The sequence below is a fragment of the Fundulus heteroclitus genome, chromosome 10 (genome assembly GCF_011125445.2).
Source record: "Fundulus heteroclitus isolate FHET01 chromosome 10, MU-UCD_Fhet_4.1, whole genome shotgun sequence".
Taxonomy (NCBI): Eukaryota; Metazoa; Chordata; class Actinopteri; order Cyprinodontiformes; family Fundulidae; genus Fundulus; species Fundulus heteroclitus.
Window position 1 is genome coordinate 1,406,084 of NC_046370.1, and position 25,322 is coordinate 1,431,405.

The 25,322-nt window shown below is 38.1% G+C and overlaps 1 protein-coding gene across 1 annotated transcript; it reads right to left on the minus strand.

The window, feature by feature from the left end:
• Positions 1 to 1,167: 1,167 nt before the first annotated feature.
• LOC105917554 (integrin alpha-M) lies at positions 1,168 to 24,288 on the minus strand. The gene is made up of 30 exons (XM_036141750.1): positions 24,144 to 24,288; positions 21,404 to 21,509; positions 21,193 to 21,290; positions 19,614 to 19,684; positions 19,429 to 19,543; positions 19,194 to 19,321; positions 18,702 to 18,850; positions 17,821 to 17,971; positions 17,229 to 17,379; positions 17,011 to 17,084; positions 16,786 to 16,909; positions 16,449 to 16,585; positions 13,698 to 13,838; positions 13,366 to 13,587; positions 13,118 to 13,251; positions 6,811 to 6,953; positions 6,584 to 6,738; positions 6,349 to 6,474; positions 6,048 to 6,121; positions 5,187 to 5,328; positions 5,003 to 5,101; positions 4,831 to 4,910; positions 4,664 to 4,750; positions 4,508 to 4,577; positions 4,314 to 4,412; positions 4,154 to 4,234; positions 2,587 to 2,697; positions 2,339 to 2,452; positions 2,144 to 2,254; positions 1,168 to 1,941 (listed from the first exon to the last, which is right to left on the minus strand). The coding sequence occupies exons 1-30, from the start codon at positions 24,178 to 24,180 to the stop codon at positions 1,846 to 1,848; spliced, it is 3,426 nt and encodes a 1,141-aa protein (XP_035997643.1). The 5' UTR covers positions 24,181 to 24,288; the 3' UTR covers positions 1,168 to 1,845.
• Between the last annotated feature and the right edge of the window lie 1,034 nt (positions 24,289 to 25,322).

Here is a 25,322-nt window from a genome sequence, read left to right on the forward strand (position 1 = left end):
AGACATGCAGATCCAAGCCGGACGGATTTTACGCTGAAAACATGCAGAGTTTAAACACAAAGCTTACTGTTTTAAAACCTTCGAAATGATCAGTTAAAGCATTGAGGGATTTCTTCATAACTTCAACTAGCAAATTTTCCAATATAACGAAAACAACAATTTTCTTAGAAATTGAAGGTTTTTCTCTTTTTCTGTTTTTGCTCTGCCAACTTGTTCCTGCTTTTGCTGTGAAGCGTCTCACACACACACACACACACACACACACACACACACACACACACAAACACACACACCATTTTTTGCTCATTTTACTAGTAAAGTGAGGACTTTGATGTAAAGTCCTCGCTTTACATCAAAGTGGCGACAGTGGCACATGTTGTCACACAAGCAAGCAGTGTGTTTGAGGTGTTGCCTTAAAATACATCCATTGGTGTGGCCCCATGTTTAACTCAAATGTTGGATATTAATCTGAAAGCCATGTCATTATTATTATTAGCTTTAGGTATATATAGACTATGGAAGTCAAGGCATGGTCCTCACTTCGTATTTAAAACAAAGATGTGCGTGTGTATGTCTCTGTCTGTGACTGAGTGAGGGAGGGAGAGAGGGAGGGAAAGAAAGAGGAAGTGGCATATGAAAACTAAGTTGTGCTGCCATTTATACGCAGCACTTTCTAGTTTAGCCCACACCTCTTTTTCAGTTTCCATGTAGCGAGCTGCGACTGGCTTCTGAGGTGGGATGATACTCAAAACGTATTACAATGCATTTCTAATACAGTAACACTAAATTTGCCGGAATCCTTTAACAAAATGAAGCAATTCAATACATAAATAAATTGTCAGGAAGCTTAACCACCCAATGGTAGACCCAAAGTTGCTCCTTGCCCACCGCAGATAACAGTCACACAGACACCAGAATAGATCAGAGACTGATCACCCACCGCATTTTAACAAACCCGCATTATGGCCAACTAAAGTGATCAGTTCTGATCTGCAGAACCTGGTGTGTGTAATTGCACAATGCAGTTTACTTATCAGCCAGGTAAAGGAGTTGTGGATGCAATTTTTTTTATTTTGGGCAAAGTTCTTAAAGGTGCATAGCAACATTATTTCACATTTTTATTGTTACATCAGTAGCTCACTCTGGTTGCATACAAAGTTTTTATGAAAGATTATCACATCCTGTTGGTGCATTAGTTGTTATTTGCATTTTTTGCTTTGCTCTTGCTCAATTTGTTTGTAAATAAGCCCTTTTGTGTTTATTTCTAATAACAGAGAAAGTACAACACTTCAAAATCCCTTTTAAACATACACTTATTTTTTATACCTGCAAGCAGCTTTAAGCTGTTTCAAAATGTCTTTAACACAATATGAAAATCATTGCCAGTCATGTTCTTTTGTCCACTATGAAATCAGGTGGTCAAGATAAAACACAACTTTGAAAAATTTTAAATAAAAAAATTAAAAGCACAGAACAAACATCTAACAGTCATTTAATTTACTATTTTTAAAGCCCCTGAAATATTACATTGCATTTCAACTTCTTCATTATTGTGCATTACTGTCACACTCCCCTGTAATGCCTTATTTTAATTTCCGCAATAGCGGATTTAAAAAAGCAAGTGTATCATCAGTTCTTCCCTAATTTAATGAGAAACTTCATTTTTGCCAGTAATCCTTTACCTGCTTTTAATAACGTATTGTTCACACTTCCATGAAGCAAATCAGCGAAGAACTTAAAAAATACACATTGTGTTTGGTACATTCACTAAAATGAAAAGGCATCAGAAGCATTTCATAGAAACAATGATTATTACAAATGAACTGGATGGATATAAGGTGATTATCATTCTGCTCCCGTGAGTCCTTCACCTCCTGGTGCTGCTTCTCCTCCTGCACTTTCATTAATCATCTCGTTGTATTTGCTCTTAAAAAACCCAGCCTGAGAGATACAAACAAAATGTGGGGCATTATAAATAATATAAAAATACTCAAAAAATATAACCAGAAAACAGAATTAAGGTTGTGATGATTTTTATATGCAAAATTAAATCTGCTTGTTAGTAATTGCTTGTAATTTTTTTTGTAAAAATGATTTCTAATTGGAAATCTTTGAGATTTATTAGAAACCTCTGATGGCTCACCTTGTACAGACCAGCGGTAAGTAAAGCCAGAAAGGCCAACCCTCCCAGAGATCCTCCTATAATCTCTTTAGTGAAATCTGCTTTGGGAAACACTTCTATCTCAGCTTCAATCTGAAATAGTCAAGGCGCAAAGTTATAAATAAAACTCTTGAAAGGCTTTATGATACTAGAAAATTGAGAATGGCATGTCATCACCTTGCGAACCGGAGCGTTGTTGTTAGACGTTGTAGAGTAGAAGATGTACTGGTTGTTGTCGTACTCTAGACTGGCTGTACTGGTCAAGCGGAATTTGGCAGATGAAAGTCCGATCTGTGAGAAAGAAAAAATACACGAGGGACGGTGAGAGGTTTCTAGTCTATGTTTCTTTATTTATAAAGTGGACCTTTAAGGAATTATCTTACAAGCTGTAGTCCATGCATCTACACCAGCTTCACATCAGTTACCTGTTCTATCCACCTTGAGCTGATGTTTGCAGAGATTCTGTACGTTTGGTCAGTGTTCCTTTCCATGAACGTAGAGCACCTGAACACTCTGCACGTCGCTACAGTGCAGTCCTGCGGGCAACAAACTCAAAGTTACAGAACGACATGTATTCATAAAAGCAATTCTCAGAAGTCTTCACACCCCTTTTTAAATGGCAGATTTCTGTCATGTAAAATAAAAGGATTAAACTTTTTTGCTACCTGTGCCAAAGTTGTAAAGTTGACTGTGCCATAAAAAAACGACTAAATTGTCTATACACGTTTTTCTGGTTGGGGGGGTGGGGGTGCTGCCTATCTCCTGAGGTCATTGGCCAACAGGCAGGGTCCACCCTGGACAGGTTTCCAGTCCATCACTGGGTAACACACAGGACAACCCATCCCCCACAATCACACCACCTATAGAAAACGAACTGCAGAGCGTGATGCGGCCATCGCTGTGTTTTGCTGTGGGTGTGGTGCTTGATTATGTGCAGTGCTGTTGTTCTACCACATATACCTTTAGGGAGATCAAGTTTGGTCCATTCAGACAATAGGACATTGTCCAACAAGGTTTAAGGAGAGTTTAGCCAGGCCTAGATGTTATCTTTGAAGGAAATTAACTCGTGTGGAGAATAAAGAAGAACAATGTCACAAGAGGAACTTCAGCAGTTTTAGAATAGTCGGTTTTTTGTTTAAATTAATTGTGGGCTGCACAGTGGCGCAGTGGGTAGCGCTGTTGCCCTGCAGCAAGAAGGTCCTGGGTTCGAGTACACCCCTGGGTCTTTCTGCATGCATGGAGTTTGCATGTTCTCCCTGTGCATGCGTGAGTTCTCTCCAGGTACTCCGGCTTCCTCCCACAGACCAAAAACATGACTGTTAGGTTAATTGGCTTCTCCAAATTGTCCTTAGGTTTGAATGGTTGTTTGTCCTGTTTGTCTCTCTGTGTTGCCCTGCGACAGACTGGCAACCTGTCCAGGGTGTACCCTGCCTCTCGCCCAGTGTGAACGCTGGAGATAGGCACCAGCAACCCCCTGTGACCCCATGAGGGATTAAGCGGTTTGGAAAATGGATGGATGGATGTTTAAATTAAGTGGGTCAGAAAATGGATGGATGGATGGACTGCTGTCCAACATTTCGTCCAATTCCTGGTTTCACCTTTGTAGAAGATATTTTTCTGAGCTCTGTGGCTTTGGCTGAGGACATTATCAAGGAAATCCCACAAAGACAGTTGGAACTTTAGTTAAGGTTCATTAGCTTCAGTAAAGGTCTGAATTTAAAAAGACTGAATGCAAAAACGGAATTAAAAGGTACCTTTACAGTGTATTAGTTTAGTGGATTGGACACCACTAAACCAGTTATATATTTCTCTTATGAATATATTTGTTTACTGTTCAATAGTATTGAATACAAGTCTAAATTAATGGACAAACTTTGGAAATTATTAATCAGAGTGGCATGTTTTGCATCCCAAAAGCTGCCATTTTAACAAGGTTGTCTAAATCTTTAAGAGCCAATTTTAAATTAGAAGCATCCTTAAAGGCATACTTACCAATATTTTGCTTTCTTTTATCTTTCCAACAAAATCAGTGTCACCAGGTTCTTCATCTTTATCCTTCACACAACCTGCAATCTGAAAACAGAGCTCTTTCATGTCAGTTTAAAATTTCTTCAGCTTTAATCAAGCAGCCATAGTTTGTAGCATTTTTCACCGTAAAATTGCTTGTGTCCTCCCAGATGTCTTTATCACCGAGCTTTACAGGAACCTTGATCACCACAGTAAAATTTAGTGGTCTGATAACGTTTGCAACCTAAGTGGGAAGAGAAAATAATTATGTTAATGACTAAACTGAAGGCAGCAATGTGTGAAATAACACTGATAAAACTGAATAAAGTAATCGTTTACCTTTATTTCTTGTTTAAGAGGTTTCTGCAAATCTTTTTCTCCAAATGTGAAATTATTGTAGCTGAGGGAGCTGAGCATACATTGCATGCATATTTTTAATAAGGCAACTTGGATTTGACTGTTTAATAATACATCGTTGTGTTTTAATCAACAGACCTTTCAACTGTAATAAAAATGCTGTATTTGACATCGATCTCCTTCTTCTTGTAGAGTTCAGTAGAAGAGATGTGCTTAATATTTCCACTGGGAGAGGAGGACAAAATTAAGAGCTGAAAGTAGAAATTCTGCATCGAAGAGTTTTGCCTTTTACCGATAATTTGTACCTGGTGGCGTTTGCAGTCATAAATATCCTCCTATCAAGTTTACTGTTGGTGTTGTGACCATAGGAGACAACGAATACTGCCTGAAAGGAAATGAAAGAGAAGGATCATCTGACCACCTCTTCATGATGTGTTCAATAGTGAGAAGCAGCAGCACAACAAACCACAAACTAACCACTGAGTTGCTTTTAAATATAGGTTTGTCAACGCTGCAGTCTGTCTTTCCTCTAGTTACACCATCTTCACTGTCCAAAGAGTTGCACTCAATTCTCCCCTGTAAACAAAAACCACAGAACATCAGCTTGTTGCACCAAGCTGCTCCAAGATAAACTCTTTCAAACTTGATCCTAGGGCCTTACTCGCAGAGATGTAAATTTCCTGTAGGACAGCCCAATTGGATATGTGAGAATGATGCGACTGTTGTACGAGTTTTCTCCTCTGTTCTCCACAAAGACAGTCACATTCAAAAGTTCATCTATGCCAACTTTAACCACCGAGGAACTGAAAGAATAACACAAATGACAAGAATCTATAAATTAAAACAAAGTGGAGAGACAAGTTGTCTCCAAAGAGACATGTAAGACTGGAGTGACTTTCAATACATAAGACCTGACTGACATGACTGAGAAAACAATTCTTTCTATTCAGCAATCCTAATTTACAGTTGAAATCACATATTTATGTTCAGCGTAGAAAAATGCACATGACATCCCAATGTCTGACATCAAATCAACCTGTTTGGTTCATTGTGGTCTGGTTAAACTAAAATGGAAGTATATGGCTTTAATGGTCTGCTGTACATTTGGAGAAAAAAAGAATGAAGTTTTCAAGCCTGATAGCAGAATTGTGCTATGAGGCTGTTTTTCTGCAGGAGGGGCTGATGTTTTTCATAAACTATCCTGAGAAAACAAATCTATTAGGAAGGATTGTAGCAATGTCTTAAGAGATCAGCCAGGAAGTTAAAGCTTTGGAACATATGAAAAATTAGAGCACCTTTACCACTAAATGAGTTAAAAGGTGCTTTAAGGGAAACAAAGTTAAGGTTTTGAAGTAGCCCCAGAAAGCCCTCATTTAAGTCTGATTAGTACAGGGCAGAAACGGTGTATTTAAGTCAGCTTGGTTAAACATACTGCTTATGAAGCCATGTAGTTTTTGCAGACATAATGTGAAAAAGTTCACCACACACATCTTGGCTTTACTTGCAGAAGTTATTCCTTTACCTGGTGAAGTTGAAATCCACCTTCAAATCATCCACACACTCTTCATCTTTTCCACAGCTGATTTCAAACCCGATCTGTAGATGACAAACTATTAAGCACATTTGCTAAGACATAAATTAACTGTTAATATTTAGGAATATTTTACTTTTTGAAAGTGATACCATAATGTAATGTCATGTAAATGTTTTTGCATGACAGAAGTCATAGAAGTAACCATGAAAAGAAATTGAAAAGTAATTCTAAAGTTAAAGCTGAGCAAAGATCCTGCTGTTAAGATAAAGCAGGTTTACAGGTTACTCACAGAATGAAAACTTGTGGTTTGAACCTTTGGAGAGAGACTTGGTCTTGGTTTTGTGCCAGAAGGCAAACCACCAAAAGTGAATCTAAGCTCATTATTGAGTGCGTTGAGAGCATCATCTGGACAAGCCTGCAGGAGGATGGAGACATTTTAAAAAAGTATGATACTTGATAAAAAAGTTATTTTATGGTGTTGAATCTCATACAGTTTCATAAGTGATAGTTGTATTAGGATTTACCTCAATAATGAAGTCCACATTGTCACATGTTTCCTTGTTTAACTGGAGAGTAAGAGAACCAGTCTTTTCTCTCATGTTCTTGCTGATCCAAGCCCGGTTGTTTGGTATCTTACGGTTAGCGTCCAGTGTTAAAGTGAAATTCACCTGTGCTTGAGCTGAAAGATGTGTTTTGTTTAATGAAAGTTCTTAAATGAAAGGATGAAAAATTAAAAACTAAAGGCAGATACCTTCATTAATGGCAGACAATTTGCTCATAGTAAAGCAGATGTTAGCTTTGCTTGCCAGTGGTTTCGAGCAGTCTGGGTTTTGAGTTGGGATTTGTCTTGGGTTGAACGACACAGTGGTAGTCACTGTTACAACTGGTCTGGATCTAAAAAAAATAACACAAGTTAGTTTGCTGACTGTTTACTTCGAGATTGTGAAACAAGTAAAACTTTAAATGTTGCAAACATTTTATCTGTTTATCTGTATATATATATATATATATATATATATATATATATATATATACATATACATATATATATATATATATATATATATATATATATAGTATGTATATATGTTTATATACATATAGATCACTATGTATGTAAATAAGACAGCATATGCCCATCCCTATTTCTTTTGTATTTTTTTGTATTCTTTTTGATCCATTTTATATATGAAGATTCACTGTATATAACTGAATGCACCTTTCACCTTTGCAAGTGAATTTCTCCATTGTGAGATCAATGCCTATCTTATCTTATCTTATCTACAAACATGTTTAGGTAACAAATGCAGAAGAATTAGGAAAAAACAGATGTGTAAAGAAAAAAGGAAAAAGAAAAGACAATGAAGAGAAGATCATCATCCACAATGCTACTACACCAGTAACCCTATTCAACAAGGCTACATGAAAAGACTGTGGGAAACATGGATGCTTCCCTTAGCCTGTTTAACCTAAAAGCAAAACAGCCAGTAACTCAGTGTTTCAACATCCACAAATGGCACCTGCTTACACAACTAGAGATGCAAGAGATAGTTTCACCAAGCCCCAATGATGCAAGAGCAACCAAGTAGGACAATGTCTGACCTAAGAGATTAGATAATGGCTAAATTAAGACCAACATCGACTTGTGAAGCTAAGTGAAGTGCCTCCACAGGATTTCCTAGATTATGTGAATTCAACACTAAGTACAATCCCTACTGTGACATCAGAGAGATCAGTGAGCTGATATACAGTACAGAACCAGTGATCCTTGAGAAGCTTGGCATAGGTAACGTTAAGAGTGGCCATAATAGACAATGAAAGAAAAGGTTGGAAGCAAAATTCAAGGCAACACGTAAAGAAGTAAGCCAATTGTCAGAACTCCAGAAAGGGTGCATCCAGAAAGGGAAATCCCCAGAAATACAAACAGATGCCCATACCTGAGGCCCTGGAAACTGCCAAAGACTCCAAGCTTTGGCTGCCAGACAGAACAGATACACAAAGGAGATAGAGGCCAGACGAATAAACAGGCTGTTCTTCGCTGAACCAGCTAAAGAGTACTCCCAGTGGCAGGGTAATAACGCACTCGCCAACCCACCAAGGCAACAGACGGTGCAATACTGGAAAGGGATATGGGAAAAAGAAGGATCAAAATGGATATGATCCACGCCTACTGGCTGAAGAAGCGGACTTCTCTCCATGAACGCCTAGCATTCTGACGAATGGGACCCACCCTGAATGGCTGACAAAGGGCAGAACAGTCCTGATAATGAAAGACCCCCAGAAGTGGACGACCTCTATCTGCCGATAATCTGTCTCTCCTCAACATGGAAGCTCCTGTCAGGCATCATTGCAGCTAAGAAAAGTGGGCACATGGATAAACAAATGACAAAGGCCCAGAAAGTTAGGCAAAAGCCGCAGCTGCTGGTTGACAGAACAGTCGCCCTAGACTGCAAAAGGAGACAAACAAATCTGTGCCCTTAATGGATTGATTACTAGAAAGCCTATGATTCAATGCCACACACATGGATCCTGGAATGCCTGAAGCTGTACAAGGTTAACAACACCCTAAAAGCCTTCATTGGCAACTGTTGAAAACAAGCCTTGAGGCAATCTTCAAAACAATTGCACAAATCTCTATCAAATGTGAAATAAACCAAGGAGATGTTCTGCCCCATCTGCTGTTCTGCATAGGCCTGGACCCCCTCGACAAGTCTGGCTTTGGATACAGATTCAGAAATGGGGCCCCTATCAGTCAGCTCCTGTATATGGTTGACATAAAGCTGTACACTAAGAGCGTGCCAGACATTGACTTGCTGATCCACACCACCAGGATCTACAGCAGGGACATCGGAATCGTCCTTCAGGCTGGAGAAGTGTAGCCGGATGGTGACAAAGAGAGGGAAGGTAATCCACACAGAGGGAGTTGCATTCCCTGAAGGGAGAATAGCAGATGTTGAAGAGAGCTATAAGTATCTTGGAATACCAGGAGTAAATGGAAACTAAGAAGAGGCCACAACGAAAGCAGCACAGCAAAATGCTGTTCTGAGAAGTCAGCTAAATGGTTAGAACAAGATCCGGGCAGCCATACCTTGCCAGTAATCAGGTACTCTGCTGGGATATTAAGTAGGCCAAAGGAGGAAATCCAGACCACTGATGTTAATACATGAAAGCTACTCACCATGCATGGTGGATTCCACCCCAAAATCCAGTATCCATAGGCTATACACTAAGCTCAAAGAAGGTGAGCATCAAAGCCACCATTGAAGAGGAAATATCCTAGCTCCAAAGAATATATCAGGAATATGGCCCCAAGGGATGAATCCTGCAGTGAATGTTTCAGACAATGGAAGCTGGAAGAGAAGGAACTGAAGGAATAATCGTGAGAGGAAAAACTCTGCATGGGATGTACCACCGACAGATAGTTGAAGTGGCTGATATGACCAAATCATACCAATGGTATGATTTGGTCATACCAAGCTCTGATCATGGCAGCACAGCAGCAGGCCTTGAGCACCAAAGCAATAGAGGCCCAGATCTATCATACCAGGCCAGATCAAAATAAGGCATTCATTTCGATTAACCCAAATAACGCATATAATCAATGTCGTATAGGGTAGTTCATCCGGGTTTTTCGCGCCTGCGCGTCAGACTGGAAGGCAGAAGGCGAGCACAGTGGCAGACGCAAACAGAGCAAAACGACGAGTTCTCGACGTATTTTTCTTCTTTAGATAACGTATCACAAGATCGTTTTAAGAGTAAGTTGATGGTTGATGGTATCAGATTACCAGATACCATCCAGATACCGTCCAGATAGCGAGTCTGTGAATGCTGGCCAAATGATTTAGTCCGGCCCGGTGGCCAAATGCATTATCATTATTCAACGGCTGTATCTCCTCGCTGCATCGACCGATCTGCACTCGATTTTTTCGCTCAGCGATCCCCACGACTCGAGTCGTGGGGAGCGCTGCCCAACCAGTTCATGTGTATCGCCCGGTGGACGGGCGGAGAAAATGCGTGACAGCTTCTGCGGTGGCTGGCATCCGGCGGTGCGCGAACCCCCACGGTGGCTAATAGGCCAGAGCGGCGCTTGGCTGCAGGGCCGATCGACGCCGCTTGGCTGCAGGGCCGATCGACGCCGCTTGCGGCTTTAATTATTTAAGCAGAACAATGACCAGTGCAAAATTAAGTTGATGAAGTATAGACTGCAAATTTTGTCGAGGTATGATGGCTCCCACAGTCGATTGGGATTGTCTGCCTGAGTCCTTTTTCATTGAAATTATCCATTTCTTTCGTCTGTCTTCGTCCTTCGGTAAACGAAAGAAACGTACATCCAACGATTTGGAATGCCTCTGTGTGCAACCGGGAGCACAAGTTGTAGGCATTGTTTACATTTCGAAAATAAACTAAAAGCACGCTCTAATTCAGCCGTTTTGTCACGGTGTTTGGCGAGAACAGTCCTGCTTTTGCCTACCGGCGTAACCCGGAAGTAGTGCGGACATCACTTTACTGCTGTAAAGTGTTGATATTGAAGGGAGTGTTCATTTATTTTCAATGTGTCCCCTACGTTACTGTGTGCCACATATGCCACAACGACACATATTAAAACGTCTGAAGGCATGAATGTGAATAAGAGTTTTTGAACTTTAATGTATCTAATGCTGATTATTCATTGAATCATTTGAATTAAAATATTTAAAATACTTTCATAGCAAAAATTGTATGCGATTAATTTAGATTAATTAATCACAGAGTATGTAATTAATTAGATAAATTCTCTCTCTCTCTCTCTCTCTCTCTCTCTCTCTCTCTCTCTCTCTATATATATATATATATATATATATATATATATATATATATATATATATATATATATATATACTGGGTGCGATTTGCCAGTGGGATGGGGGGGATTTACCCCCCCCCCCCCCTGTTTGTGACCTCCCCCCCTCTGGTCATTCATGTTTTATCCCTGGGGGGATACATTCCTCCCCCCCTCTGGTCTGAATAAGTAATATTATGGATTTTTAAAAATGTATATAAATTAGGGCTGTCAGTTTTAAATTTAAAACCTTTTTCCAGGCTTAAACTGTATGAATATGGATATAAACAGCAAGCAAAAATATTGTTGTTGGTATGAAAGCTCAGAGAGAGTAAAAACGAACAATAAAACGTATGACTTTGTTGAAATGTACAATTTTTATTAATTTATATGTATATGCCTAATACCATGTCTATCTTTGTTTAAGAGGCAAAAAAATATATCGGCATGAAAATAAGTATTTATTTAGAAATGTATTTACACGTTGTGTAGACATCAGGGCGTCATGATTAGTTATTTAGCTATTATAGTCCAGAGTTTAACATTTGCCACTAGGATGTTTTCATTCCAATTCTCAAAAGTGCTTGAAAAATAACAAAATTAAAATATTTTTTGTACAAGCATGTATTTTATTAGTGTCATTTATTGCAAAATTGCATATTAAAATGCCCAAACAGGCTATTACACTTTCAGAAATAAAATAATAAAACGTGTGATCAATTTGCAATTAATCTCAAGTTAACTATCAACATTATATGATTAATCGATTCAAATTCAATCGTTTTAATCGTTTGACAGCCCTAATATAAATACATGTCTTGTGTCCTTCACATTTGGTAATTTAATCTTTTGTTGTCTGTTTTTAAAGAGTATTAATACGTTTTCTGCTTGAAGCGGTTGAAGTAAATACCCACTCCCGAGTCCAGACAGTGTATGGCGCAATCTAACCTACTGGATCTAGCTATTTACCTGAAAGAGCAGCTGATAGCTAAACAAGTAATGAATGAGAACGTGTGGCAGCATGAACGTCAACATATGACAAGTATATTGTCATATTTCGGCCCGAAAAATCAACAGAAAAGGTCATGAGTAGATGACGGGACAAACAGCCATGGTAATGTTACAGGACAAACTTTTTGTGAATGATGAAGATTTGCAGGCAGCGTCACTAGACAAGAAGCAGCAGCAGCCGATTTCTCCACCCTCCCGCCCAGGACAGGTTGCATGCTGTCTCGAGCCAGACAGCAAGCAGGCCACATAACCTTGTTGTTATGTTCATTTATAAAACACTTGAAATGATCCCCCCCTCTGTTTTTTTTTTTGCAAATCGCACACTGTATATATATATATATATATATTAGTGCTGGGCAACCATTAAAATCTTTAATCGCGATTAATCTCATAATTTGCCTGATTAATCATAATTAATCGCATTGTATGCGCAAACTCCAAGAATGAATTCAAAAGTAGTGTAAAGAGCACTTTTATTTTAATGTTCTGCTGCCATATGAACAAAGGTGTTGTAACATTTGTAGCACTTATCTGTAACACCTATTTAGTGTAAAGCTCAACTTAAACATGTAAAACAAAAAATATCAATAATAATAAATTAAAGCTTATTGCCACTGACAGGAAATTCTCTTTATGGGGAAAAAATCTACCTAAAACAGGCAATTTCTGAGGTAACAGCAGGGAGCAGCATTACCATTTTATGTTCAATACCAAAGTGTGAAGCACAAAAAAAGGTCTACAGTAGCTATCCACTTCGCCATTACATTGGTTAGCTTCTCTGAGTCATTGAATTGTTTGGTGATGTCTACAGTGTGTTTGGCATTTAAGTGATATGTTAAGCTCAAGGTGCTCTGGTGATAAAAAAGTTTAACTTGGCAGTGGTTACAACTAACTTGTTTCTGTCATATTCGTTGCTGGAAGAACTTTAAACTGAAAATGTCAATTTAAAAGTTATATATATATATATATATATATATATATATATATATATATATATATATATATATATATTTAAAATATATATATATATATATATATTTAAAATATATATATATTTAAAATATATATATATTTAAAATATATATATATATATAAATATATATATATACAATTCAATTTTATTTATAAGCATGTTATCTCAAGGCACAAAGTCAAATTCAATCATATTAGACAGATTGGTCAAAAATGTCCTATATAAGGGAACATATATATAAATAGCTGGACTTGCCTGAGCAAAACGACCTTTCCCTTTGAACCCACAGCTAAGTCAGGAAGTCCGTCACCACTCTGGTCGTAAGAAGACTGACTGATTGAGATGCCAAATAACTTCAGCCCTGGTTGGATTGCAGAGGCAGTGATCCTCTGTTCAACAAGAAACATCTTGCTTAATCAAATTGCAAAATAAAAAGGTTCAACTCAATGAAAAAATATGCAACAGAATATGGTATATGATTAAGTATATGATTAAGTTTTCACCTGTGAGTAAGTAGGATTTATTTTTTTTCCTCCTTCTCCTAGAAAAATGTAGATGCTGCCTTGACCGTCGTTCTCCAGAGGCGCTCCTACGGCCAAATCGTTGAATGTGTCTGCATTTATGTCAGGGAGAACAGCAAGAGACGAGCCAAACCTCCCTCTGTCAGATACTCTCCCTCGTAGCACTACTATACTTGATGGAGTGTCAAAATGACAGAGCACATTCTGGGGAAGATTCAAGATAAGGGAAAACTCAGCTGTTTTTATTTAAGCTTAACAGGAGATAAACTGACATGAACAACATGGTTCCATATAAATGAAGAAAAAACATTTACCAAACGAAATAATTCGCAGACATAAACTCGTCCCTCTCCGTCATTGTTTGTGAACATTGGAGCAGATATCAGGATTAGATCAATACTGCCATCAAAATCTACATCCATGGCACAAACCTCCGCCCCAAAATATTCACCAGTCTGGAAAAAAATATATATTATGATCAAAAATCATCAATGTATTTTAAAACTGCATGTCTTAGTTGTATAGAGATGGTCAGGCTATATGTTAAGACCAGATATTTATCATGCACTGCATAAAAATACCATATTTTCTCTCAATCTGACAAGAAATCAAGAAAATGTACAGTTAGAAGTTTACATACACTCATATCACCATACCTTTAAACAATTTAGAAAAGCCCTGATTATGACAGAAGATTCAATCTTTGAAGTAATGATGGCATTACATCTCCTTTGCCCCTTTTACACCACCCCAACCTTATTTCTCACTGCCAGGCTCCACTCTATTCTACTCCCTTTGGTATATCCATCCATCCATTTTCCCTCACGCTTGTCCCTCTTGGGATGGTGAGGGGTGCCGGTGCCTATCTCCAGCATTTCAATGGGCCATAGGCAGGGTACACCCTGGACAGGTCACCAGTCTGTTGCAGGGCAACACAGAGACAAACAGGACAAACAACCATTTACGCACAATCACACCTAAGGACAATTTGGAGAAGCCAATCAACATAACAGTCATGTTTTTGGACTGTGGGAGGAAGCCGGAGAATCCTGGGAGAACCCACGCATGCACAGGGAGAACATGTAAACTCTATGCAGAAAGACCCAGGGTGGACTCAAACCCAGGACCTTCTTGCTGCAAGGCACCAGTGCTACTCACCCAATAAAGCACATCCTTCTGCCTGTGCGCCGCTGGGGATGCAGTTGTGTGTGTGTGTGTGTGTGTGTGTGTGTGTGTGTGTGTGTGTGTGTGTGTGTGTGTGTGTGTGTGTGTGTGCGTGTGTGCGTGCGTGCGTGCGTGCGTGCGTGCGTGCGTGCGTGGGGGGGTGGCAGAAGTGGAGAGTAGATGAGACTGATTTTATGATGAATTATTCCTCTGCCTTGGCGAGTTTAGCTGGGATGGATTCTAACTACAGTATCACGGACTTTTGATCACAGCAAAATAATTTTTACATAGCATATAGGCTATACTTGCAGAGAAGGTCTCCCCCTCCTCTTACTCTGCCACGGAAAGCGAGCCTTCTCCACGCTTGCACACACATACACACACACACACACAGTGGCAAAACCGTTTAAAACTCAAAACACCGAAAACATTCAGCGGAGATTTTCACATTTGATATCTTTTATGTACTGATATCCTTCACTAACTAAGTAAACGCTTTATATAGTGACTTTTCAGCCACCACAAACTGATTCAGTCCGCAGGAATCACAGACGGTTTGGCCAAGGAATAACAGTGCTGCAGCGGGGCTGGTCTCGGCGAGACCTGAGGCAGGAGTTCCTCCTGGTCCGACAAGTCGGAGCAGAATTAAAATGGGCTCATCATCCTGATGAACTGACTGCACAGATAAAGTTTGGAGTTGTACTTTCTTGCCTAAACTCATCTTAAAAAAAATCTTCTCATCTTCTGAAGCTACCCTTGTGGCGGACAGTTTTTCTTGCTGCATGCAATCCTGCCCCCTCAACAAGCTTCGAGAAAGCAGAGCAGTACTGGGTGGATTGAGTCTCAAAGAACCAGGAAAGTAAAGTGCGGGGAAAGTGAAAATAGTCAAATAAATGTGTATGGAAATGCTACCCGTAATTTGCAAAGCCCCAGGCTTTTGAGTGGCAATAGAAAAGGGGCTGATGTCTCACTGTATCATATGTTTTTGTGTGATTTTAATAGCTGGTAAAGTTGTACACTTGAAATGTCAATTGTCATGCATCTTGCTTGTTTTTGGGACTGGCTGGCTGTTTTCTACTTTCTGCTCTGCTCCACTCCATTTGAGTGATCAGATACACTTGCCGTTATCATAATTACCTCTTGTAGTTTTATTTGTTACCGTCGCTTTAAGTACCTGTCTTCCACAGCTATTCTCTGCAAGATTGTCTCCTTGCAATGTGTGAGTTGCTATCCGTTCGCTGGATACTTCATTTGGACATGACCTTGGACTGTTTTGGGCTTTAATATATGCTTTTCTCCTTGGACTCTTCTGCCTGTTTGTTCTCTGCCTCCTACCACCGGTCAGTTCAACCATCTCAGCCTGCTCAGCGATCATAAACTGTACAGCCTTCATCTGCTGGTCTTTTCTGTCATTAGATCACACCATTTACAAAAACCTTTGAAGTCCAACATGTGTTCTGGCTAATTATGTAGTTCTCTGTACCAATTATAACAGTTAACCGTCAGTCCCCAAGTAAAGGAAGGAGCAACATCTCCTGCAACTGGAATTAAGGAATATTATTTTCAGGTCCAAGCCCTGACTGACGAAGGCTAATTCTTCTTGTATTATTTATTTTTTTGCTTCATTTCCTCCCAGTGATGCAAAAATGTCCATTTTATGATCTTTTATCAATTTTCCCATCATGTTGCCTTTAAGCATGCCACTCCATCAAGCCGATCATCACCAAATGCTGTTTTTTTTTTTTCTGGATATTGGGACTCCAATTTTCTTCTTGGTAGTTCTTTCAGCAGATTTATATTGAAGTATAAGAAGCTGCTCCACATAATTATCAGGATGCTTCCCTATTAGCATCCCCAAGAACATAGTTCACCTGTAAATATCTGGTTTCAATGGTACCTACCTGTGGTTGATAGGGGTGGATTTCCTGTTTCTTTACATTATTTAAAACAGTCCAAACAACTCCTCTGTGTTTATATCTTGGTGCACCAATAATTGTCAGTGGGCCGAATCTGGTACTGGCAACAGCCATGGAATAACCTGGAGGTGAATGGTTTAATAGTCAAAGTCATCAGTAAAAATAGTCTTCTGAAATGCTGAGACATCTTGACGATTTGTTAAGTTGTTAAACAGACTGAAGTAATAATAAAATAACATGGCAACTCTCTGGGTAAAGAAAAAAATGAATATGTGCAGTCATACAAGAAGTCCGCTGTTGCTGTTTTTAGTCCTATTCTTACCAAGGTAACTGTCAGCCTCAATGAATGTTGGCTGAAATGATTCTTTGATTGAGGCAGTTCTAAGTGAATATTTCTTGTAGCCTCCTCTCCATGTGTTAGCACCAACCATAGCCATCTGAATATCCTGTAATGCAAGAACAGAGCACACCTTTCCTCTTAAATACAGTTTCTTTGTAACGCTGTAAAACCGTCCTACTCAGAACCATTCACAGCAACATTTTTTACCCCAGACACATAAACAGCTCTGAAGCCTTCTTGGGACATTTCTTCTTTCAGTGCCTCTCCACCAGTTTGAGATCCTGTAGATAAAAAACAAAGAAGATAATATATTGAGTTATTGGGCTCTATCTAGTTCCTTTATGCCATGAATTTATAGACTTTGTTAAACCCAAAAAACAAAAGTGATGTCAAATACTTCATCTTGTGAAATAATACATTTGTACCTTCAATTGAAAATATTTTGTCCTGCAAGCTGTCTCGTATTTTGTCAAGAGCATCAAAGCTTCCCACTTTAAACATAAAATTTTCAGCAGGATGAGATGCAATCGCTCTGAGCTCTTCTGTTGCTCTGGGTGTCGAGAATGCATCCCCCACCTAGAGGTGAAAATGGCACAAGATGAGGTATACAGCAGTTATTCTTTTCGAAGCAGCAGTCATGATTATCTTCATCTATTTTTTCTCTTTTGAGGGAAAAGCAGTCACAAAATCCCAAGGTACTGTTTAACTTTAATTTACTTGAAATACAAGATTTATTTCAATAAAATGGAAAAGTTCGAATAATCATTCAAAGTTAAGGGTTTATGTGAGTTTATATCGAGACTTTGAGGGAGAATAACAGGAATCGTATTTTTATGTTTACAACTTCCTTGACAATTACAGTTTACCAATGATGGTCTAACAATACAGTTAATCTCTAATAACAAATCTAATACCAAAGCTTTTTGCATTGTTAAATCAGCAATGTCTTTTTTTTCAACACACAAAAAGCATAAATGTCAACATGCAGTTGAAAAAGAGTTATTAGATGCAGCTTACCCCAATAGCAAATCGAGCAATCTTTTTATTATCAGCTGAATTTATTGCGCTTTGCAAATTTTCGCGATCCTGAGACTCCCCATCTGTGATAACGATCAAAATCTTTTTTGCATTTGACCTGGAACCTCTTAGAGGCGAGAAAACGTCATCCCTGTCAAAAAAGATGATGAAATGATTTTATATTATTTTTGTTTCATTGCCACAAAAAAATCTGTTAAACTGAAATTATTTCATTCTTAATGACAATAGTAAATATATCATAAGAATATTGTCCTGTATTTGAAATATAAATGGTATTTTTGGTATTTTAAAGTAATGCATATGAAATAAACTGGCTGAAACGAATAATAGAAAGCACAGCACAGAAAAGACATTGAAAGTCAATTGCTGTGCATTAAGAAATCCAGAACAGTTTTTCAATTGTAAACTGCTGTCAAGCATGGTGTACTACAGATTTAAAGGCATTTAAAAACTGTATTTTTCACTGGTTATCATTAAGTAGTTCTACCTGATTTGTTGTCATTTCTTATCATTTGTGCTATAATAAACATGACAAAATAGATTTCTTTCTATTATATGGTATTATTTTCTGCATAATATTTCACAGACAAATATTATAGTATAGCTGCGTTTATCTAAATGAATTGAGTAACTAATACTAAAAGGATTGTAGAATCCATGAACATCAGAGTCAAGCTGAAGGTTTACTGGACTTACTTTAATCAACACTTTTCCTTGTGAGTAAAAAACTCATTACATTAAGCAGCAGTATTCTGAACATGACCTTTTATGATCAGATTTAGCTTTTGTTAATTTAAGCTTTCTCTATAATTGACTCAACATATTGTAGTATAGTAAACTAAAATGTCATACATACTTACACCACTTCTCTGATGGCTGCAGCGGTGTATGTTCCTCCAAATGATTGACGGATTGTTTTAATTTGAGGTTCCACGTCATCTTTGTTTTTTTTAAAAGAATTAAAGTAATAATGTGTTACTGTAGAACTGGAATACTGGGTGATGGCAAACTGCAAAAATTAACAAAAGAGTCATGAAGTTAAAATTATTTTTAATAAACAAAAGAACAGCTAAAGTAAATAAAAGTCTGCAGGAAGAATAAACAGGATCCACACTTTTAAAGAACATGAAGGTTTTTGGAAATCCCAAAAAAGTTGATAAATGTTTACATTCATATTTTTTATATTGGGACCCGTTTTAAGAACTGTAGTTTATTTGACTTTGAATGTTTGAAGTTAGTCAGTTATGTCCAACAGTGACCACCTTTGCTTTAAAAAAAAAAAGTCTCTTTGACAGAAAAACAATGTTGTGTCTCTGAGATTCATTTAATTGTTAATTGAATGACCAACACACCTGTGTATCTTTTCCTAGGAATGACTTAATCAGCCCGTTCACAAAAGCTTTCATTCTGCTAAAATCTTCATTAGATACACTGCCAGAGCCATCCAACAGAAACGCAATGTCAGCTTGGATTGGACAATCTGCAAAAGCAAACCAGAAATCAACAACTGTTTGCTGCAGTTATTAAAGTAAAGGTTACACTGAGATTTAATGCGGGGGGTTGTTGAAACAAGTTTACTGAACTTACCTCCAATGATAGATGGGTAAGACTTTTCAAGCATATTCAGCTTATTTATCTCAAAGCACAAACCGTTGTACATGGTGATACTTTTGCAGTCCCTGGGAATAGTTGGACCACAGACCTGAAAAATGTCTTAACTTTAAATTTTCACATTGCTTAAATTCTTTATTTTTGTTGGGTCTTCATCTCACCATGGTCGTTTGTGTTGACGGGTCATTTGCCATCGCTAAACCAAGGGACATGTTGATGGCAGCATTGTTCTCTGTGAAAACAAACACTTGTGATGACGACTTTGGAAAGCTATCGCTCTGCAAACATGGTTTCCATATAATACCGTTTTATGAGGCTTTATGGCTGTTATCTCCCATTACTAGAGCTGATATAATACTAGTTAGTTGGACTGAACATTGCTGCTATAGGATGATGGATTTGTTATTTTGCCTCTTACCAATTGGCAACAAGATCTAAAAATGAAAAATTAAGACTCACCTTTGATACAGTGGCGCAAAAAAATAGTTTGACCCTTCCAGAGAGAAACTGTTTTTATATTTTTGCGACACGTTTCAAATAATCAAAGCATTTTTTATATTATTTGCCAAAGATAACATGGGAAAGCAACAATTTCCCAGCAATTTCCCGCTGAACCAAATAACTCGTTGTTTGACCCTTAGCAGCAACAGCTGCCATCAACATTTAGTGATAACTGGCAATAAGTCTTTCACATCCCTGGAGGGACTTTTTACTTGCTCCTCTGAAAAAAAATACTTTATTTAAGCAACACTGGACCTGTTTACAGTTGCATAACACAGTCTCAATCAGATTTTAATCCAGACTTTGACTAGGTCTCTCCAAAATGTATTTATTGAGAGCCTTTAAGAAATTTATTTGATGCAGCGCTTCAGATCATTGTCAACCAAGTGCGCTTGGGTTTAAAGTAATAAACTGAGGGCTGCTAGATAGCAGAATTCGTGGTTTCATCAGATGCAGCAATCATTATCTAATCGAGAACACTGACTTCGTCTGAGCCAAGAGAACCTGCAGAGCTTCACATGTTCTGGGTTCCTGTGTCGCCTCCTGGTTGTTCAAATGTTCAGAAGGTCTGACACACCAAGGGGAATTTTACCGTTGCTGAGTGTTTCCTCTGTTCGTAGATAATGACTTATTGTGGTTTAGCTAGAGGCCAAAAGCCTTTGCTACAGTTTCTAGACTGATAGAAGCTAAAAGCTTTGTTTCTCACCTTTTTTTTTCTATAGGAGCCTGATACGAGATCTTTAAGCCTACTTCATGTTGTCAGACAGGTGTAGGTGATTTCTTAATTCCTAAAGTAAGGGAGTGATCAGGCCTGTGGTTGGCTGGAGAAATTTAACCAGCCTTCTCAAAAAATTGTGGTCAATGACAATTCATGAAAGATCATAACTTTTACCCATTTGGGAGATTAATAATTTTTTTTCCCCCTAAATGAATTAAATTATCATTTGAAAACGTTACTTCATATATACACACCTTACCTTTTTCTGGTATTATAATTAGTTTGAGTATTTACCTTTTCGCTAAAGGGGTAAATACTTTTTTACAGGACTGTATGTTCGATGTAGTTCAGTATTTACTGTGAAGTCTTTCCTTGAAGCTTCTGAAAATATATCAATTACCTGATGGATGCATCGCCCAGTCATGAGATCAACTCATAATTGTATGAGTTGAACTTCATCATAAATGTATTTTTTAATTAAAATGTATGCACACCTAATATTAGGACAAAATCATTCCTACCAGCAGGATACAGAATGTCGCAAGTAGTTGTTGAGCACTCAAATATCCGTCCTCTTTTATCCTTTCCATACTGTTCAAATGGAGCACTGACGAGGAGACTGAGAGAAACACAGACAAATATTTATGAGCGCCATTTTCTACACATTTTACGACAAATTCAAAAATACAAATGAAATCAAGATTCAAACCAATAATATATGATCTGACTCACTTTGATGCTTCTTTTTGCACCACCTGGTAGCCAAAACCTGCAGCAGGATTACTCAGGGTCTTCCAAAGGCCAGAGTCAATATTAAAACCAAGTCCAGCTTTTAACACTGAGAAATACAGAGGAGAAATACACAGAATTAATTTAATTTGAAACCCCTAATGCAGGGGTGTCAAACTCATTTTGGTTTAGGGGCCGTATTCAGCTTAATCTGATCTCAAGAGGGCCACACGAGTAAACTCATTGCAAGATTAAATAGAACTAATAAATGTGGACTTGTTGTTGATTTTTATATTAAATTATTTTCACTTTTACACAATATATTATGAATAACCTCAGCGTTTTTAAGAAAAGTATGTGCAATTTCAACAATACTTTTACTCATTTAAACATTTACTGCAGTGCATTATGCATAAGAACTGATCACAGTAATTGTACAATGTTGAAAAACATTTATTCACTTTTTTTGGAACTTAAAAACCCTGTCCTGCATGACAAAATACATCAAACAGATAAAAATTAAGAAATTATTTATATTTTTCCACACCTGAAGCTTAATCTGCTAATTAAAACACAGCGCCCCTCGTGGACAATTTAGGAACTGCAGATTTCAGATTTTAAATTAAACGAAGGACATGTTTTTTTTCAATAATTGTTTTATCATTCTCTTCCTTTTATCTCCTCTTTCTTTCACCTTTTGTTTTTTTCTTTTTGTTCTTCCTTTCCTCTCCTACTTTCCCATTGGTGTGTCCATATTATTTGAGACATTCCTTGCATGAATCATAATAAAACTATTCACATTCATAAATCAAGCGGAGCAATATGGCAAAAGCAGTACTGCTCCACATGTGAAAGTCAAATCTGATGAGCTCTTTTTGGCATTAAGACAACAGTTCTTATTGCCACATTGCCAGACAGGACACTGGACAAAAAAAAAAAAAAAAAAATTATTATTTTTTTTTTTTTTTTTAATAATGATAATGCATTTAGCCAAAGGGCCGGACTAAATTGTTTGGCGGGCCGGATGCAGCCCGTGGGCCGGATGTTTGACACCCCTGCCCTAATGGTTCACCTTTTCATATGTTGGTGAGTGTTAAGGCAGAGAATTGACATCTTATGTGGTGTCTGTCTTTACCACTAGGAAGCAGTAAAGACCAAACATTTTAAATGTCACAAGACCAGAAGTAGAGCAGAAAGCAACAACAGATGAGCATTTTGCCCTGCAGTTGAACTTTAATAATTAGTGAATATCATGTAATTGGCTGCTTATTGTTTTACAATAAGAACCTAAATGGATTTTAATCTCTAAAATGTTTTTTGCCTGAAACTGAAGGATGTTTCCTGCCTTTCAAGATTGTACTAATTTTGTAAGAATCTTAGGTTTTGACAAAGTGGCCTTTCTCCAAAAACTCTTTTAACTCCATATTTTGAAATTATTAATTTCATGGTTGAATCTGTGTCCTGTTGTACACTTGGCATAGATTTTGACACAGGCATTATGGCTCAACACCCAGGGGGGTGTAGCCTTAAGGGGCAAATAACCATTAAAGAACATTGGTCATTTGTAACAAGCAGATTATGCGCTGCTTATCGTGCATGTCCGTTAAAAAGTGGACAGAGTGCTGTGAACAGTGAACGTGCCGTGCTAAAGATGGCGAATGACGGTACCTTCTTTAGCTGGGACCCGTTGTAGAGCTCTCTTCTGCCTATAAACAATTTGGTTTGTTTTTCATTTTAAAGCTAGATTGTGGTAAATCATGTTTTAAAATATGTCATATAATGGCAGTCCTGGACTCCTTTCTCCCCTTTCTTTCTTTCCCCTCCTTCTGGTTTTCTTAGGTGTTTTACTGAATCTCTCCAGTTGGGGGAGCTTCAGTCAGCAGTATTAAAGGTCAGCTGAGACGTCATCTCCCTGCCAGTTTGTCAACTATGGCGCTGAGCAAAGGCTGCTCTTACAAGAGTTTACTTTTTCCCTCTCAAGATGGCTCCCTTCATAATGTTTCTTTATTCCCAGTGAAACTCATTTGTGGCAAAGTCTCTGAGCTCTTCATAGACTTCAAGACTCACTGGCTCCTGGCAGAACTTATATATCGGCTGGTGGCTTTAACATTTGATCTATGAACATCTTCCCTGCCTTCCTTCTCTCCACCGTTCACCTTAGACTCACTGGCTCACCTTGAGCTGCTAAAACCCTTCTCTGTCCACCGAAGGATTTCTGCAAAATGCATTCCCCCTCTTAGTTTCACCTGAGGTGCACTTTTGATCTTGTGCGGTCTTTTCTCCATTGAAACCTTCTGCTCTGAAATCAGCCTACAGTTATATGTAATGACCATCCTTTACGTGTATACTGAATGATCAGTCATTAAATATACAGCAAGCAAAGCCTTCCACAGTAGAAAATATCTCTGTACAGGGAAAAAATAGGAATATAGAGAAGTTCACCATCTCTATAATAAAGTGCATGTTTGCTCACATAATAACTAAAGATTAACAAACATTATTTTGTTTAGTTTTACATATAGATGATAAACATAGGCAGTCTTAAAGGTCCTTAGGTTCTGTATCAAGGACTTGTAGTTATGTTAGTATATTTGGGACTTTTTGTTGAGTAGTATTGAAGAAATAATCAGATGAAACAGGATCTTAGCAGTGTCCAGCTTCCACCAGATAATTATACATAATAAAGCTGCTTACACTGGTACAAAACATGTTCCCAAAATCAAGCGACACAAACATTTCTTACCTGAACAGAAGAGCGTCACTGCAATTATCCAGTCCATTGTGTTTCTCTCATGGAGAGCAAACTAGAATAAAAATATCCTCTCTGGTCAAATAAATGTACCTGTATGCTCGGGTATACCCCTTACACCCCTTAAAGTCTAAGGGGTACAAAAGACAGACTGCAGGAATTTAAGGGGACTGCTCAAAGCAAATAGAGGAACACTAACGTAGGAGGAGTTACAACAGGGGCACTTTCAGTTCACATCTAAAAATTTTCTTTTTAAGTTTTTCCTTTGTCTTTAAAATATTTACATTAACTTTAACAGCTTTATTTAGTTCAGGGCAAACTGATAGGAGACACTGAATCAGTAGTATTAGTGTGTATAAGTTGTTTAACATTTTATCTAGAAAGATTCAAGTCATGTCCTTAAAAGGAAGCGGTCTTCCAACACGGTGTGTGGGTTTAATGCAGATCTGCCGTGGTTTTCATCCTTATGTAATTGCAGCCCAACTTCTTTAGTGTACTTTGCAGACTAGCTGTGGTTAAGAGCAATTTAGACAAATATATGTAATAGATTTCACATTCAGCCTGTTTACTTCAGCAACACATCTGGTTTTTGTGCCTATTCTAACTGTGAGATACAAAGATAGCAGAAAGACGCACAGCTGTTGCATGCATATCTCAGCCGTGATGCATTTGTGTGCAAGAGTGTGTTTATGTAACATCCTCTCTGTAAGTGGGCAGTACAAAGGGAAGAAATTAAGATTAAAGTTTGTCCAATGAAAGCAGGAGTCACTTTAACATGCCTTTCAGAGTGACAACAATTGAATTGCCAGCTCTTTCGGGTAGTTTTTGAACACGCTTTCTTTCACCTTCTCTGAGAAAAAAAAGCACATTTTTATACTGATACTCATCACCACTAACCTCTGTGTGTTGTATTGTGTAATAGGACCAACAAAAATGGTGCATAACTGTCAAGTGGGGGCAAAATATGAATAGTTATCATGAAGAGTCTGATAACAGTGATATGCATTTTCATTCAACCCGCTTATAGTCTGATACCCTGCAATAAAATCATGAAACCAGAACATGTTGAGCTGACAGAACAGCAAACTCCTCCCACCATCGCTAAATCCTCACTTTGCTGGGGGGAGGCTGGCAACCACACTTTACAGTCAGGGGAAAGTGAATAGATCAAAA